This window comes from Drosophila willistoni, chromosome 3R (genome assembly GCF_018902025.1).
Source record: "Drosophila willistoni isolate 14030-0811.24 chromosome 3R, UCI_dwil_1.1, whole genome shotgun sequence".
Classification (NCBI taxonomy): Eukaryota; Metazoa; Arthropoda; class Insecta; order Diptera; family Drosophilidae; genus Drosophila; species Drosophila willistoni.
Genome location: NC_061086.1, coordinates 28520911 through 28541211, shown reverse-complemented (window position 1 = coordinate 28541211; position 20301 = coordinate 28520911). Strand labels below are relative to the sequence as shown.

Sequence of the window (20301 nt, the reverse complement as noted above, 5' to 3'; positions counted from 1 at the left end):
TTCCTTTTGAGAAATTTGAAATAACTAATTTGCCTTAATTTTTCAGTTCTCAGCAATAAAAGTTTTAAAAAGTAATATTAAAATGAATTTCCCATGAATTAAATCAAGACAACTGAACATACAAAAAATTCTAAAAAATTTGTTGATTCAATAAAATAATATTTCGATAGAAAGACTTTTCGAAAACTTAGTGACTACGACCATGGAAAAATGCCACTCCTTTTTGTTGTTGTTGTTGTTACGTTAAACGGAAATGCATCAGTGTCAGTTATGTCCGTCGTTGTCGTCGTTGTCTACGTCATCGTTTTCTTGCAATTTCGTTAAGAAGTGCGCAAAAGTTGTTAAATTTTACGATTTAATTGCAAAACTATTAAAAATTACGTTGCCACGCTGCTCAGTTTCGCTGGGCTCGGTTTGGGCTCTCAGCCATTTTCAAAATGTCGCAAAGTTTTAAGTATCCAAAATGGCGTACTTAATGATGCCACACACACACACACACACACTCAAGAGATGACTTGAACTGGTATCTGTGCTGCACATTCACTCTGAACGATGATGGCAAGCGGCAACCGCGCCAGCTGTCAATTTCTCCTTTTTTCCAAAGTCTGCACAATTTTTGTTGGCAGTCGTAAATATAATTTGCTTTACTTAAAAAAAAAAAAAAACAGTTTATTAAAGTTAACAATTTTTAATGTGATTTTTTCTTTTTAATATTCCTTCCCAACTATTGCAATGAAGTTATTTAATGTTGATGAGCGTAAAAAAAGTACGGGAAGAGGGTCAACTTATTTAAATGACTAGGTTTAACTATATTTACGTGTGACACTTGAAATAAAATTAAGTTTAATTAAAATTATTTCGGCACCAGTGCTTCCTTTCGAAGTTTGCCCAAGACATATTGTGATACCCTCATTAGTATACGCCACGGTACCATTTTCATAACGAAATACTGAAAAAGTAAAAGTTTGACAAAGAATTTTAAATTCAATTCGGTGAGTGAAAAAGTCGAATTTGCTTATTACCTGCATTGAATGTACCCAAAAGGCGTTTGTATCATTAGTTTTGCCAATTGTGCAAACTGCTGCCCGGGCATATGAACGAGCATCGGCCATGAAGAAGCCGCCCTCCATTACCGTCTTTGAATAGGCATTCATATTGGTCTTGACAAAATTGGGCTTAACCAATTGCACTGTAACATTCGTCTTGGCCACTTCCCTTTGCAAGGCGTAGGTGAAGGAACTTACATACTTTTTACTGGCCGCATATGTGGAAAGTAAGGGTTGAGGAGTCATCTCGGAGCCGGAACCCACATTGATAATGGCCCCCTTATTAGAGGCTTTCATTTTGGGTAGAATTTTACGCGTTAATATGGTCAATGAGGCCATGTTAACATTTATGATGTCCCACAGTTTTGACTCTGGTATCAAATCAAAATAATCCGGATGATCGGTGACGACACCCACATTGTTAACTATTAAATAATCAAGATGGGGATATGAAATGAGTAAAATAATAAATAATCAAAATGGGGATATAAAATAAGTAAAATACTATTATCAATCTGCTTACCCAAAATGCCAACATCAATATCAGCCAACTCATTTTCAATATGCTCATAGATTTCACGTCCCTTGGTGAAGTCAACAATAATCACTTTCGTTTGAACTTTTGTTTCGTTCTCTAAGTAAATTTAAAATAATTTTCATAAATTTCTATTCAGTATGTATTCAATTATGTGTTACCCACCAATTTCACTGGCCACCAATTCTAGTTTAGCTTGAGTACGTGATACAAGGACTATATTCAGACCCTGACGTGCCAACTCTTTGGCATATTCCTTGCCAATGCCATCAGTGGCTCCAGTCACAACTGAAAAAAAAAATATAATCAAACGTAAACTCAAAAGATCATTCAAGAAAATGTCATGGGGTATTTTGTTTATCACTTAACTACTAAACAAAAAATGCACTTTGGACCTTTCATTCTCCGTCTACTACGTCACATCTTATCAAAAATGCAAAACGAAATTATTTCTTATCACAATTTTCATGCTTTCGGCAATTCATGATTAACATTAACAATAAAATATAAATTCATGATGAGATTTCAGAAAGAAAGAATGATTATGGAATCATGTTCTGTTAAAGTATTTAATGAGATTACATACATACATATATATTCGTTATTAGTTTTGAATACAAAATATAGTTGACTATATACCAAAGATGGCGAGGCGCCCTAAGTAATTCCCTAATTAAATTATATATCTGACAATTTATTGTGTTAAACGCAATTTAACAATAAAATATAAATAGCTCTTTAATTTGTCCAAAAATCAACAAAAATTGATGCCACACGCAAATGAACTTCTACTTGTTAAACAAACCCAGTTAATTTGATATCAATGTTTGAGGCAATCGAAATTTCAACTCATGCTGAATTGAAAATGTTAATAATGAATGAAACTTAAGTCAGTAATTGCGCTCTGATAATATCGAGTTTCATTCAATTCAATGTTTGAGGCAATCCCAAAACACACATAAATGCAAGTCATGTTTAATTGAAAGGGTATCAGTTGTACACATTTCTTATCAGCTTAAAATTTAACAATTCTATTTAAAGCTAATCGAGTTGTGAATTTGCTATAAATTGAGCTTTTCATCTTAATTTTCGTTCCTTATATAGCCGATTTCAGACTTCATTCAAATATTTGAATTTATATATATGTATATACATTCTTATAATTAAGCAAGTGTGGAAAACTTTTCGCTAATAACTTAAGTAAATAATCAATATTAGAAGTCTCTTAAATCATTTTTCTTTTAATTAAATTTCAATTTTTAATACTTACCAGCCCATTTGCCATATTTTTCAACCAAACCTTTCGGTGATTTAGGTATAAAATAAGGTTTTAATGAAGCAAAAATTATACAAAATAAGGAAATGAAATTATCATATAGAAAATTGAGAATGGCTAAAGCGCCAATATAGAAAACAATTGAATAAATGACCGACATTGTAAAAAAACAGGAGAGCTATTATTATTATTATTGAACTAAACATTAACTATGAATGCGCAAAGAGTAGTCTCTCTTATATATGCCGACAGAGTGAGAACCTAAGCGATACGCTGTGGATCGTAATTGGTGTGGACTCTATTGCTTATCAAAGAGAAGTCACCTGTTGGTTGAATGACCATTTGAAGAGAATAACGGTTTAAGGTAAACAAAACATAGTTAAATATCAAACTAAGTAAAGAGATTAGTCATGTTTAAAGATAATAAGTAGATAAGTTTTAAATAGTTTCAAATTACTTTAATTTCTATTCCAATTCTTAAAGTGAAATTGAGATATTCAATTTGATATCAGTTGTTTGCAGGAATAATATCAATAATGCTAGACCATCAAAGATAGTTGATATTTTATAGTTGTTTCTAATCCAACATGTCTCGGTGTCTGATCAACTCTGAGTTGTGTTTTACTTTGGGCATTCTCGACTATTAAATCTTATTGCAAGCTGAAGTTGCTGTATAAGATTATAGTATTCATAATTATAATATAACTTCATAGAAATAGAAATGTTTGTGGATATGTTAGTTAGACTACTAATGTGTTTAATACAAAGGAACAAATGGAAAAATTTTAGAGTATATTGACAGAACAATAATGACAGTTGGCATTAATTATTATAATTTTAACTTTTATATTTAAAAAATGTACTTTCTTTTTATTAATTTAGCTATTTTTCCTTAGCTTCATATAAGATGATCTTGAGAGTTAGTACATGATGCAATCGGGAAACTATATACTACATGTGCATAGATAAATATTATGCATTTTTTTCCAAGTGCGAAATATAGAAAAACCAACAAATAAAAGGCCAACAAGTACTTGTCTGCGGTAGATTATGTGCAGTGCACTCATGTATATCGTCATATTGTAGATAAACAATAATTACGCACATTTAAACACAGGCAAATTAACTTGAACCCAAGCGCTTGTGTATGTGGCTCACACACACACACACACACATGGTGGCACACTGTCTGTCGGTCGAGGTCAGAGTTGATGTTGCTACTGGTGTTGCTGTCGCTGTTGGCGTTGGGTCTCTTCTGGTCATTACAGATTTATCGCAGCGCAATGCCAAACATAATGTAGGTGAGCAACGATTTATGCACAGTTTGCTGAGAGCGACAACAGTAACGATGCCAACAAATCACAGCCAGTAGCCAACAACAATACAAACAAAATGGCCCAACGGCAATAAGTATCTTTGTATGTGTCTGTGTCTATGGATTATGTGTGTGCGTGAGTGTGTCTGCTGATTGCCTCCCATATATGTACATATGTATGTATATATGGTACCCGGAATAGGATGTCCACGAGTCGTTGATGTCTGCTTTGGTTTTCAGTTCAGTAGCATATCACACTTAATGTGTGGTGGCGTTTCGGTTAAACCCAAATGCGGAACCGGAAACGCCCCACAAATCGTGTCCTAATGATCTGCATCTTATTTAATTAATTGTTGATAACAGTTTCATGCCCAACGGATATGCGTCACAGATTCTGATGACCTGGTCTTTGGTATGAAGATGACGTAAGTAAATTTTAGGTTTCATGAACTCTATAAAATTTATTCCAAATGATTGTAAGAGTGAAACCAAATGCACCTATAAAACCAGAGGGCCGGGGCTAACTTTGACCGCGTCAAAGCTTGTACACCCTTGCTAGTTTTTTGTGTAAAAGGTCTGAAATTTGCGAAAGAACGGCTTAGGAAATAACGAAGATATTGATCAAAGTCACTGTTCACCACCGATTGTTCCTATGGAAGCTATATGGTATAGTCGCCCGATCTTAATCAAATTTGGCACAGTCATTAATAGTTATGCTAAACTGAGAAATATAAATGTTTATGACAATTGCTTCAAAAGTAACGAAGTTATTGACAAAAGTCACTGTTTTCAACCGATCGTTCCTATGGGAGCTATATGATATAGTCACCCGATCTTGATCAAATTTGGCACAGTCGTTTATATGTGTAATTAACTCACCAATATTAAATTTCACGACAATAGCTCAGAAAATAAATAGTCACTGTTCGTGACTTTGTCATTTGTATGGGAGCTATATGATATAGTGATCCGATCCGGCTGAATTCGAAATATACAACGCCTGCAGTATATACAAGCTTACATGCAAAATTTCAGCTCTGTAGCTCTTACGGTCTATGAGGAGTTTGCGTTGATCCAGACGGACGGACAGACGGTCAGACGGACAGACGGACGGACGGACGGACGGACGGACGGACGGACGGACATGGCTATATGAACTCGTCTCGTCATGCTGATCAAGAATATATATACTTTATATGGTCGGAAATGCTTCCTTCTATGCGTTGCACACTTCTGACCAAAATTAATATACCCTTTTTGCAAGGGTATAAAAAGGCAGATATTTGAATGTTTCTCCATTTTACAACAACATAAAACTTATTACTACTAAAAACATTTGAAGTAACATTAACAATTAAATTAAACGTTAATGCTGCAAAGGATTTGTTTTGTTTAATGAAAAATCGTTTATATGCATAAGCGACTTTTATAGTGCAGCATACTTTTGGGTGCACTTACCAATCAGTAGATGCTTGAATCAATAGTCAGTCATATATGTTTGCAAAGCATTATTAATTTTTTGCTACAATGATTCAGAGATTTCTGCTTCATATTTGCATAAAAATTTCACCCAAAATGGTAACCGCCCCGGTATCTCAATTCAATATGGTTCAACGCAAAAGCCATCAACGCTATCATCATCATCATCAAGCCCACTCTCACACACACACACACACACCCACACACACACAATGAGGATAATTAAAATGCTCGAAATGTCAGCTTAACCCACATGTGACGATAGCAAACCAAAACGTTCGCGACCTGAACTCAAAAGATTCGCACATCGACATTTATACATACATTATATATATATGTATTCCCATTCATATCCCTATCCGGATACGCAACGGTAACCAGGGCAAGCCAATGTCATTACATTGCAATTATCAGTTACAATAAAAAGCGGCCACAACTCAAAAATTTAATTGAAGCCTCCGGCCGAGGGCGTAATTGTTAAGTTTCATTACGTGAAATCGTTTCATGGCCTTGTCCCCGCCGCTCCCCATTTGACTCTGGCTCCAGTTTCTCATCCATTGGGGGATTATGGAAAACAGCAAAAAAAAAGCTGAAAAATGGCAAAAACTGCAACGCTTTCATTACGCATATTTGTTTCGCTGGCTTCTGTTTGGTTCCCCGTCGAAGCAATTACGCATGAACACATACGCAAGCTTATGTCTATATATGTGTATACATAAATACACACACACATTTACATCTGTACGTGTCTGTGTGTGTGTGTGTGTGTGAGCATGTATCAATTAATTACTTTTATCATTCCGTAAAATCCAACAAAAAGCCTTTGACCATTGTAACGGCAAAGGTAAATATTTGAAACTCTGGGAAAACTCTTAAAATCAAATACACAAACAGATGTTCAGGTCAAAAAGCAAACATTTTGAATTAAAATTAATATTGTAATATAAATTGAAATAATCTTTTCATTGGTATGAAAATAGCAATGCCATAAATATATTAATAACAAAATGACAATCTACAAAAAAGGTTTACAGTTGAAAATGATGAAAATTCTTCCAGACCAGAACAAACATTTAGACATAATGTTATTTTAGTTCATACAACTTTCATCTTGAAATCGTAAACAATAATAAAATCTATTCCTTAAAAATTTTAAATTTAATTTAAATAAAAATCATCAAGTTTTATAAACTATAGGTTTTTTAACAAATTATGAAGAGCAGTAATCAAAGTTTAATAATGTTTTCTGAGAAGACTCTATTCGGCAGTTGTAAATCTACAAATAAAACAATCTATTCATAAGAATTTAAAAATTCTCTTTATGTTTTTTAATGCGGAAAAAACATGAAGCAAAGTAATTTATATTTTAAAACTTTCTAACATTGCAAAAATAAAAAATTTTCAAATATTTCCTCAACTAAAACTAACTAGGTCTAGTCCTAAGCTGGATTTCATTTGCATATGTATGTGTAAGTATGTACATATTTGTGTCTGTGCTCTTCACCTATATTCATTTCGTTAGCACATACTTGAAATATACACAATGGCACAAACACACACACACACACACACTCACTGATGTATATGTATTTTAGGGTAACACATTCACAAATATCCCCGCCCATATGCAATACGATATATTGTACTTACGTATGTATAGGACATTGTTTGGAAGCAGCAACGATAACAACAATAACAACAGCAACTAGTGCACTAATGAATATTTATAATGCAGACACCGCCACTTCACATCTCACCTCTGGCTTTGCCCTCGCCATCACCACTATTTTCTATCTCTATCATCTTGGTTTTCCTCCATTCCATTTCTCTTTTGGTCCCGGTCAAAGAAAACTCATTTTAATTTATTCCTTCGCACGACTTTCATTTGTTTCACTTTTCATCATGGAATTTTCCTAACTCAATGGGGTGCGGAGGCTGTGGAAAAACTTCTCCAGCAAAATATATGTATTTAGTTTAGGTATACACAGGAAAAAGGGAAAACAAAAACAAATGGACATACAAATATCGTTAAATATATTTTAAATAGCTTAAAATACATTTGCATAGGAATTTAATTTCACTTTCTGAAATTCTTTCTTTTAAATAGAAGTTAACCAAGTAACAATTGCATTTAACGACTGATTATTTTTGTTGTTTTCGATATTGATAGACAAATACCAATTAAAGATATGCCAACTCACGTATTAATTTTATGATTTTTAATTGGAAATCTAATAAACTGACATATTTCTATTGTTTATTTTGCCTGTCTCAATAAACAAAATTGTATTTTCTTACCAAAATGGCAATTCTGTTGTGTTGTATGTACATACATATATTTGATTTACATCTTTCCCCAATAGTGAAAGATTCTATGTAATTTTACTCAATTTACATTAAGATTTGATTTCATGCAATCTGAATCACACGCTGTGTTTGGTATTTGTTTTTGTTCTCGGTGAGAAATCAATTTCACTTAAACAATTATCAATGGTAAAAGGAATTTTAATTAAATTTTAAGACCATTTAATATTATTTACGCATTCTGCAAACAAAAGTATTTATGTGATAATTACAATAAAATCAATTTTCGGGGAAATATGCAAAATGTCTAGGAATAAATTAAAAAAAAATTAAAATGTTTGCCAATGTAAATAATTTTAATTGATTTAGTTATTTTATTTTTCTATATTACACATATTCTTAAAGGTGTTTGAAAAGTTAGCAGAGGAAATGTCGATAATTTTAAAAGTATTTCAAATACTTTAACTCCAACTTTCAACTTGGCATCAGAAATTGTTGAGATATCTGGCGCAAAATAAATAAATACATAAAAATGTTTCAAGATTATAAATTTTATGCAGTTGTAAACAATTTGAGACAAGCGGCCAGACCGCAGACATAGACGCCGAGTTTCGTAGGCGGCCAAAAGGATCTGTGCAACTGGAGCATGGAGGATGTGCCACAGTTGCATAAAATTGTATACGGAAAACTGAGACACCACAAAATGGTACGGGAGGCAAGAGGGAGACGTTGCGAAACGGAACGCATCCTTGCATCCTTGGCGGACATTTCGGTTGCGAGGCACGTTTTAAAGGCTTGATTTATGCGCACTAACTTGGATTTTACAGCGCGTACTCCCACGCCCTCACGCCCCCCCTCCCCCTACACACATATATCTATCTTGCTTTCTCATGGTGCTCGTTGCATTTGTGGTTGCCGCTGCTGCTTCTTGTAGGTTTTTTTTTGTTTTCTCTTAGCTTCTCTCTCTCGTACACGCTGGCGCCTGTCAGTGTCGTAGAGAAAGGATTATTTAGAGTCAGCAGCGGCTTGCTAACGTCTCAGCGATAAGAACGCAGGACGAACAACGACAATGGCAGGACGACGGCCGCCTCCTGATGACGGCAAAAGCGTTCCCGATCAACGAAGCGAAGGCAATGTGATGGCCCCAGACCAGCAAAGTGGAGGCCATGTAACAGAACTTCAAACTACTATGAGCACAGTGGGCTAAAATTTGATTGATTACCGCTTAATAAACAACAACTAAGCTAGTAATCTGAATCTGAACAAATTTTAACTCTTAGATTTTATTTTTATATGAAAATAAATGAGGAACAAAAGCAAGGACTGAGATTTATATGGATCCTATGTTGGATCAACCTAATGCAAGGATTCGGATCACTTAGATCAGAGATCATTAGCCTTTCAATAGGAGATTTGGTATATCATATTGTCCCAGTGTGCTAGATGTGTGGCTGTGTGTCAGCTGTGCGCCATTTCCACAAAAAAAAAAATATCAGCCACTTTAGCCGCAGATAAAGCTATTCCCGCTTCAAATACCCAACGATGCCACACAACCACACACACACACTCACACACACACACACACAGCTTCTCTTCACTAAGAGAGAAGGCATTTGGACGAAGGAGAATAAAGGCAACATCATAAAATGCACCTCAATAGATGGACGAGGGAAAACGTAATGCAGACAAAGATAGGGCAGATTTGGGAGTCAGTGCGTCGCCTTTATAAATTTTTGTCATTTAAGGCAAGTGTGCGTGTGTGTGTGTGTGCACCCCTATGCGCTTGGATAAACAATTTTATAAGCATTTTCTTTTCATATGCCAAATGAACATCCGCTAAACCAACAAGCACGTTGTGGCAATTCTATTTCCGCTGGCTTGGCTTGGAGTGATTCACGTATAGAAGGGAAAAGAAAGTGCATAAGCAAAAGATAAATAGATTAATAATCTAATAAAAAGAAAAGTAAATTTCATGTTGATTGACTCAAAAGGCAGCAGAAAAATATAAAGAAAGAGAGCGCAGGAAAACTAAGAAAGTAATTGAGTAACTTGTCATCCTCAGACAAATCAGCCCAAAGTCCATAAAGGCAGATAGAAGAGTATCTTTCAGCCAGTGACTGACTTCCTCTGCATCAAAAAATATGAAAATTAATTAAAAACTTTCTTTTTGCTGCAAAACAAAGCAACAAAACAGAGTAAAAGCAAAAAGAATATATGTAGAGATGATGATGTTACTGTTGTTGTTGTTGTTGTTGTTGTTGTTCCTGGTGTTGATGCTGAGGCCAAAGGTAGGGAAGACAGTTGCAAATAGAGTGTCAGCAGTGGCATGAGAGAAGGATAGGAGAAGGCAGAGCAGAACTTTCGGGTCAACGCGTGCGCCAGACGTTCCAGCCATTAATCCATCCGCAATGCACACACACACATACACACCCACAACTAAAAGAGGAGAAGGGAAGTCGGAGTCAAGTTCATAACGCGAATATAAAAACGCTGCAGGATATCGCTACAACAACAGACAATTTCCGGACAACTTATACTTGAAGACATCCAGGCCACACCACACCACACCGAGCCACGCCCCATTCCCATGCTACCCTTGCGCCTCTTTTCTCCCATGCATCCGGTTTTGTTTGGCAAAGTTTTCTGCTTGGATGATTCTCAATGCTGACCAGCAGTAGCAGTAACAGCAGCAGGATGCCTGCTGGCTCAGCTGTCCCCAATGGGATGACGAAAGACGCAAAGGCTCAGTCGCGTGTTATAGCCAAAAGAAAAAGAAAGAAAAAAAGTAACCAAAGAAAGAAGAGAAAAGAAAAGTGCAAAGAAAAAATTAAATTATTAAAACATCACCGGATGTCCATTGAGTAAACCAAGGGAAAAAAGGAGCTCTGAAAACGAAAGGAAAACTCAAAGGAATCTCTGCCAGCTGTTGCCAGAGCTTGACTTGGCCTGTCTTGGCTTGACTCTCTCATTGGAGGACACTCTACTACATAATCTAAAAATGAGCAAAAAGAAAATTGCAAGCCTAGCCTAATTTCCGGTATAATCATGCCAAACATCACACCTCTATGATTCATATCGACTTATGCTAATTTTTTCCATCATGACTGGGCAAATAAATATGCTTTTCAAATTTCATGACATTTTATCAGCAAATTTAATGCCCACTAAGAACAAAACGAGACTGTCGAAACTAATGTAAGCTTAATCAAGAAATGAGAATGTTGATAAATTTTATATATATATAGGTACATATAAGTATGTACATATGTGTGTAGATATTATTATATTATTATTAGTCATTATAACTATTAGTAATATTAGTATTATAGTATTATTAGTCACACGATCTGATTATTCCAAAACTTATGCAGACTGTTGTGAAGTTTAAATTTATTCGATGATTCCATATATTCATTATAAAACATTGTTTAGATTTTAAAAATAAAACAGCCAATTAGATCATCACTTCATTCCAACTTACCTATGACTTTAAAAGGTAATCAGATGACAAGTCCAAGATAATTTCAAAGATATGTTTGCAATAATTGCTGCACAGTGTAAACATTTCATAACTCTCGATAATTTTGTTTAAAATCATCAAATACTAAGCGTAAATATGGAAAATAGAACCATCAAAGCACCCAACAAGAACACATTTCTCCACCATAAAAGCAGCTCCACAAAGTTAATGTCGACAGGTGTCGAGTCGTGTACACTCTTGGAGCTTGTTAGGAGGAGTCAATACTTTAAGCAAATATGAGATTACAAATACAGATTCAAACCTATACACACATACATACATAGATATCAGTAATATCCTTGAGGGCAACTTGGTGGTACTGCTGAGCTGAAAGTAAACACAGATGCGAAATCCATGCGAGCATCCATTATGTTCAGGATTATGGGAACTTTGAGTGTCACCTGGTGGGCTATCAGCCGCAACATTTGCAGGAGACATAAATATGAATTGTAGGAGGGGGGGCAGATATATACATTCATTTAAATTGATCATCCTTTTATTTTATTTGATTTTTCTTAGCTGCACTTTGTGTTTTAGTACGATATCAAATATTCTTATATGGTTATCTCAGCGGTTAAGGTTTTCTCAATTTTTACTTAAGAAATAAAGGATAAGAAAAGAAAAGGAGCAACATTCTCACATGGTAGCCTAACTTGGCCAAATAATTTGTGCGTTCTGAGCTGCTTCTGAGCACAAACCACATGAAAAGTTTTTTAGACAACAATTTTGCAAAGTTTCACACAAGTGTAAGCCATGGCAAAGTAAGGAATAGAGTGCGGGGAGTAAACTGTGAAGTCTGAAGGGAATAGGAATAGGTAGACCAAAATACCAAATGGCAATGTCGAAGATGTGGATGCGGATGCGAATGCAGTTGTGCCCCATTTTGTATTTGCCCACTTAGACAACGTGAACGAGTTAAAATTTATAGGTATTTCGGCTAAAATCTAGCCAAAAGTATAAACCACTTAGGCAGAAAAAGAGGCGGCAACCAGTAGACCCCACGCCTCTCAAACCATTTTCTTTTTTGTGTCCTTTTTGTTTCGTTGGAAAACTGCTGCACTTGGAGTACTTGCAACATAAATCAGCTAGGGGGAACACAGACAAATGCCAAGTTTTTTGGTGGTTCTTGTTAAACATGAGCTGTGTGTGTGTGCACATTTGTATGTGGGAGTTAAAAAATCTAAATAAATGACTAAAATGTTACCCATAGAAAAATAATGTTCTGAGAAAAAATCTGAAGCATCTATATATTAAATTCTCATTCTAAAATCACGTCACTCATATGTATCACAAAATAATATACAACAATTCTGACTAAACACATTTTCGATAGAAAGCCTAATCTTAAATCAAACCACCAAGACGCAGAAGGCAAACATATAAATTATAAAGCACATTGTACGGAAACCATTACTTACTGAGTACTTATCGCCGAAGCACGTGCCAAGTGAATTCCAAATATTTGAAAGAGCATTTAAAAAATGAGTCCCACAAAAATAGTCTCATTTTTATTCGCTTTGTCGTTTATATTAGTTTGTGTAATCATTCTACTTCTAGTACATCTTCAAGGACTATCAACCAAATCATTAAAAAAGCTGGAAAATTCTACAACATCTACTTCTAATGATGGATTCATGGAAGAGGAAATTTCTACGGTCAAAAACGATATATTACGCCCACGGTTTCTGTCTTCATTAAAGGTAAGTGTGAAAAATAAAATATATAAAATTCGAAACTAATTTAATTTAATTTAATTTCTCTTTTTAGCTTTCCAAAATCGACTGCAAAGGTCTGGTAACGGGTGTTTATCCCAATGAAATTCCTGGTCTTAATGTAGACTCTATTCTTTGTAATGGAGATATAGATGGTGGTGGCTGGATAGTTCTTCAAAAACGATTTGACGGCAGTGAAAACTTTAATAGAAGTTGGATTGATTATCGTAATGGTTTTGGTAAAAAAGATGCTGAATTTTTTATTGGTCTCCAACTAATGTGGGATTCAGCTTTATCCCGGACGAGCCTCTCAAGCTGTGGAGATTCAACCTTCACCAAGTCGAAGAGATTTAATTCGCACACACTGGGTTTTATTTTCATCAGCTTTATTGTACTTTATTATTATTAGTTTATTAGCTTAGTAGTAAAATTATTAATTACTTCACAATGCTTCTCTTTATTTTTTGATTTCACTGCTCACACTTCGAGACGCAACTTTACCGGCTTGCTCTATTCGACTCCTCTCTTCGGACTGACTGACCACTCCTCACCATCGTATATCGTTTTTAATCGATATTACATCGATACCCGTTCTCACTCGAAATCACCTCTACCATACCGCGATCCTACACTAATACATCGCATCACCAAAGAATCATCTCATCAACTCTATATACAAATGGAAGAATTCGATGAAACTTTTCAATTTGCAAGTTATAATGATTTTCGTATTGGTGATGAAAACACAATGTATAAGTTGGAATCATTAAACGAATTCAATGGAACAACTTATGATGAAATGGTATATAATATTAAAGAAAAGTTCTCTACTTACGATCGAGATAATGATAGAGAACAAAACTATAATTTTGCTTCAATGTATAATGGTGGCTGGTGGTTTTATAAATCTGAAGGGCCGTAAGTAATCAATGGTTAATTTATTGATTTATTTTAATATAAACATTATGTGTCATTTCTTAATTGGATTTATAGCAACCTCAATGGAAAATATTATACCGAGGCAGTGAGTCAAGATGACAGAATGAGATGGAATGGAAAAGATTCTATCAAATCAGTCCAGATGCTAATTAGACCAAAGTCTTAAGAATTATAGACAATTTATGTACTAAACTTAACTTATAAAACTTGTTGATCAATGCAAAAAAAGTAAATAAATAATAAACTAATCTTAAGAATGTCTCTGCCAACTGAAGGGTCAATCAATAGACAAAAAACGACTCAATAGTTTGTTAGACTATAAATTACAGCAAGACCTTAATTACGAATTCAACAACATTTGCCTACAAGGAAAGTCCCAAGTATTAAGCTCCAATTATACATCCTAATCTTAAACGAAAGGACTTGCCTAGTATAAATATATGTATCTCATACGCTTTGAAAATACACCATCAATTATTTATCATTATCTAACCTTATTGTCTTCACTGTGATGTGATTCTATTTTTCTTGTGTTTATTTTCAGATTTTCATCCAAGCATCATTGGCTTTTAAACGGTTTGAAAATTGAAAGAAAAAAAGAATACAAATGGGAAATACAAAAACATTAACTCATACATGGTGGAGTGGCTTTCAGAACCATAGGCTGCCATGCCCACCCCGCCCACAGGTGGAAAACAACAGCAAGCTGAAAAATGAGAAAGTAAAAAAGGATTGCATTTAATTCCTGTGGTCATCCACATGGAGTGGTCTGGCTCGCCTTTTAAACACACGAGTGGCGAGAGAAAAAAAAAACACCAACAATATACAAAAAAAAAAAAGGAAAAATGTAAGCTACAACCTGGAAACTTCATTGTGAAATGGTGAAACAGGTGAGGATAGTTGAAGGGGCGCTTAAGAGAGACAGAGAGAGAGAGAGAGAGAGAGAAAGAGAGACAGTTGGTGCAACCATTTGCAAGTGGATGCAGTGAATCCAACATGAGTTGCATATTTGCATACAAAAAGCTTTTGTGCTACTTTTACTTCTGCTGATGTCATCTCATTGAAACAAAATAAGTCTAGAGACCACATTGATGCATATTTTTTTATACGCTAGCCATTTAAAAATTTATATATACATAGATCAAAAAGTCACTAGATAGGAACTAAAATATAATATACACATATATTTGTTTACAAATTTTTGAAGAAACCTTATAGATATACCCAGATATCGATTGACTTCGATATTTAGCTTTCGTTAGAACTATACCTCGAATTATAACTTGATTGATTTCGATTTTATCAATTATTAGACAATTTTTATTTGTTTTTATATTATTGAGATCCAAACATTGTTTTGTGTTTGATTTTATGTTGATTTAATGTTTAATCAAATGTTTTTTTACCTTAAGTTGGAAATTCCAAGCACCTAAAAACAAAATGGAAACTATATAACTGAAAGATGCATCTATAAAGGGTAATTGATTCAAAATTTGATTCCAAAATCTAAAAAAATACATAATCTAAAATACATAGTTGAATTATAAATACTTATGTAGATATTATGAATTTTTGTTTTGTTTTAAATTAGAAATTGTCTGTGCAGATTTTTTTATACTTTTACGTTAACCACATAATCAGGCCAAGGGACTTTATGTTGTCAATTTGTGGTTAAAAAGAAAAATACCCAAAAACGGAGCAGAAAATTGAAGACTACCGCAGATAATCCCCTGTAATTATACCTCAAATCGCTTAATTTTGCAAATCCACCACGATAATTAACGGAAAGTGTCATTAAGTTTTAAGCAGAAAATAACAGCAACAATGTCCAACTCTCAGACTTTGAGGGGAAATTGGAGCACGTGGACTTTGTCAACAATAACAAGCAACGTAATTACGTTCCACAAAAAACACAAACAACAACCTCAAAACACAGAAGGACTTAAATACGAAAAAAAGGAACACGAAACAAGGATGTGCGGCAATATAGCAACTGAGCTGGGACTTTGAACAAAAGGACAACAAGGACGACACCGACAACGACGAGGACGATTCTGGCGACTTACACTAAACATCCATTTGGGTATTAGCCGACGAGGCGGAAGCCGCACAAAGCGCGCAACCATTTGGCGCCCAAGTGTTTTCCACAGGGACACACGGCACGGCACGGCAATGCTCCAAGGGCCACGGGCTATGGACTATGGACTACTGTCTCCTTTTGGCTTTGGCTCCGGCTTCGTGTCCGTGTCTCTGACTGAAATGACCACACTAAGTGCAGGTTTACACAGGCCAATGATTATATAGGCGACTGGCAATAGCCATTGCGATGGCGATGGCAATGGTGATGGCGATCCTTATTACAGACTCCGCTAATTCCCGCTGGAAACTAAACTGTCACCCACATTGTTGCTACTCTTCTGTTGTCCCTGAGACTGGCAAAAGCGCATGTAAAAGGGCATCAAAAGCAGTAACAAACAACAACAACAAAAACAACAAAAGAAAACGCGATGATAAATACGGATGCCAGTGAAGAGAGAAGAACCAACAGCAAAAAAAGAAAAGGAAGTGAAAACAACTAAACAAGGAAACAATGTGAGTGAGTTAAAGAACAGAGAGAAAGAGTGGTTTAGGGGGAAAAAAAAAGAAAGAAAATTTCTGAGAAAAGTAGCTTAAATTGCTTCTCGAACTGCCTCCGGTTTATTGTTGTCATTGTCAATTGTGTGAACGAAGTTTCAGGATATGATAAAGATATGGCAAACAATGCAATTGCCAAATGGTTAAAGATACTTTCTCCTAATTGATTCAAGGGGGGAATTACAAAAAACTAATCAAAAAATGGTGAGTTTTCTTTTTCGATTCTTTATTAATGGAGGACATATTCAAAAACTCTTTCAAGTTTTTCTTTCTCGTATGTCAGACATCCTACTCAGTAAGCAAAAAATCAGTAAATTAAGATCACGTGACATAACTTTTAGTTTCAAACTATTCTCTGTCAGAAAAGAGTTCCAAAATAATTGGAGGTTTAATCATTATCGATTACTCTTCTACATTAAAAGTCCACCCTACAAGTTTAACATGTTGAATATGACAATATACACAAATTCAACTTGACAGCCAGACATAATAAACAAGATTTCCAATTTATTTATCAAGATTTTAATAAAATTGAAAACAAAATACGCTTTGAAAGCAGAAATATATAAATTAGATATGCATAAGTCGTTCTGCACAAAATTTAGTTCTGCTGAGGTAAATAAACATTATCAGATAGCTTAAGCAAATGGTAAAGAGCAACTTTAATGGACATATAGTTACCTCCTTTCAAACTGGTTTTTTTTTGCCTTCAATCTAGGTTTCGTGATAGCTCCTGTATGGATACTTTTGCAGCTCTTGTGGGTCAGCTTAGGAAGCCATTAAACTTAGTTAAAGAATTTTCTTTTCATTTTCTTTATTCTGGGTTGTTAAGAGGAGCTAACAAACGTCAACATCAGAGTCAGACTCAGAGTCAGCAGTTCCGACACCAAACCCAAACAAGTTCAACTTGCAGCAGCAAAGGAACGTAAATAAGTAACAAGAATATCCAATTATTTCACTTCTCCTTCTATTGCTCTCTCACTCTCTCAGTTTCTCTCTCTCTATCTGTATCACTATGTCTTTTAACTCAAGGATGTCAACAGCAATGATGGCAAAAGTAGCAAGGACATATTTTCTTTAAGAAGCATAAACAGAAAACGATTAAAATCCTTTTCGTCTTAGCTGTTTGAGAGCCCAAAGGCTTTAATAAATTTCCACATAATAAAATGAAATCTTTTTGCCCAAACTTGCTGGCTATTAATACATTCACACATAGACACCCCTGCACACACACACACACACACACACACACACACACACACATATGAGGTTAAGACAAGGATGGAACAAAGTTTATATTCAATTCCCAGGATAAAATGCGCAAAATGCCTAGAAATCCATTTACCTAAATCCTCTATTTAGCATGCATTCAGGGCATTTTCATTGTTTTTTATACGGTTTTTTTTTCCTTCCATATTCTTGTCTCTCTTTCTCGCTGTCTTACTGTCACACTGTATGTCCGTTTCTGTCTCTTTTTCTTTGGTTTTCCCCTTCGTCATCAAATTTCAAAGCTAAGCATTTAGGAGCGAAGGTTTGCCTGCAGTTTATTTTGATGGGTTTCCACATTTTAGTTTTTTTTTGGGCATCGATTGCTGACCCATTTGTGTGCCCAGAGGGTTCTTGCTCTGGTTTCCATCCTTATCGCTTATTTTGTTGAATATTATCGAATTTCGATTGTCTTATACTCAAGCCTCAAGCGAATCAACTTTGTGTATGTTGGCTTTTTTTTGGCCCAAAATTATGCTTAGATTTCTGAGCCATAAATGGACATCCCAGCTCATTCTCTTCTTGTTGCTGGCAAACTTTAACCTACAATTTTTGTGGTTGAAGAGTTTTCCTTCCTATCTTAACCTTGAATTGGCCATGTATTGAAGATGTTTATCTTAGAAAAGTTATTAAAGCTTCTAAAGTACAGTATAAAAATGCAATTAGAAAAATAATTTTAATGCTTTAGTGCTCGAATTGCAGTATATAGTATATATATATATGTTTGTGTGTGTGTGTGTACCTGTATCATTCTTCAACTCTCATATTTTTCTTGGAAGTGAAGGAGTAGGAATTAGTTAGGGGAGAGTGAATAAGAATTGATTGAATAATTGGTACTGCCCTTTTGGTCCTTAAGGTTTTCATGTTTAGATAATTATTAGCATCTAATTAATTCTACCAATAAATAGAAACATAACAATTAAGTTCACCAAAAAGATTCAATTGTACTCTTGAGTCTTTAAAGTATAAAAAATTGTTAATTCAGCTTTTTTCCCTCCTAAAAGTCTTAAGTTTTTTAATTCAAGTCATTATATTTTGTGAAGTAGTCAATCATTGTTCAAACTGTCGTCTGGTAGAATGCATATCGAAAACTTTTGGTAATTAATAATACAATTTTTGTTTTGTTTTCAATCTTGTTGCAATTTCCCTTCGGTGTGTCTTAATTGTATCTCCTGCTTCTGCTCACTACTTTTTGACATTTGCTGCTCAACTTGTCTGACATCAAAAGAGCTCAAAGTGGCTTTTACTTTGCAACATTTTCCATTATTCGGTTGACTGAGCTCATCAAAGTAGCTCGCCACGGAAATGCAATTTTTTTCTTCCACTTTGATGATGGGCTTGCCATTGGTCTTATCTTGGCCAGTGGGAAACTGCTCTTAATTGCACATCTCATTTAATTATGCAAGCAGAATTTATACTCTTACTCATTTTTTTTTTTACTTCTCGCTCATTATGCTATAAACTTTAAGGGGGAAATGTATTTCGTCGACCTTTTGAGAGACAACGAAACGAAAGGAAAAGTTTTCTTTTGTTCCAGAGTCCAGAGCTAACTAATAATGCCCTAATCCGATTTGGGATTGAAAATTCATAGAATTTTCATAAAACCAACAGTAACAACTGAGCATAACAAAGATGTGGAAAAAAAAACAATGCAAAAAGCAAAAACAAAAAATAAAAATGAATGGTCACAGGACGTGGTAAAAAATAAGAAGGACTGAACTCAGCAGCTCGGACGTGATCATCGACAGAAAACAAAAGCGGAAGCGACCCAAGCGAAAAATCCGCATAAATTTCAACTAATTACAATTTCAGTGTCCGGCATGGTGCACACATCCACACCCACTCTCACACACACACACATACACAGAGGGAGAGAGAGCTTGGCATTTTTACAATCGATATGAAAACCATAACAATTACCAATACAAATGCCATATACAAATAAAGGGAACCAACAACAAAAAAGTAAACTCAGGAACTGACCCACACACAATGCAAAAAAACGAAAAGAAAACTATAAAGTCGAATATGAATGCTCTATATATAATTCATTCTGTCTTCCTTATTAGCTCAATTGAAATGAATTATGCAAATTATAAAAAATTTAAGAGAACAGCAGTAATCTAATTTATAGTTTGAATTAAAAATAGAAATTAACATGTATAAACATTAAGCAAAGTTTTTTTAAGAGTATACAAGAAGAAAATGTGGAAAAAACTAAACAGATTAACTTTATGGCGAATGAGCGTAATGGCTGCGTATCTCGAGCAAGAGA

General features: G+C 34.8%; 1 protein-coding gene across 1 annotated transcript; it reads right to left on the bottom strand.

The window, feature by feature from the left end:
* Positions 1-853: 853 nt before the first annotated feature.
* On the bottom strand, positions 854-3017 carry LOC6647558 (inactive hydroxysteroid dehydrogenase-like protein 1). Its single transcript, XM_002069498.1, has 5 exons — positions 2852-3017; positions 1747-1869; positions 1570-1680; positions 1023-1471; positions 854-949 (listed from the first exon to the last, which is right to left on the bottom strand). Exons 1-5 carry the CDS (start codon positions 3015-3017, stop codon positions 854-856), a joined length of 945 nt encoding a protein of 314 aa, XP_002069534.1.
* Positions 3018-20301: the final 17284 nt, after the last annotated feature.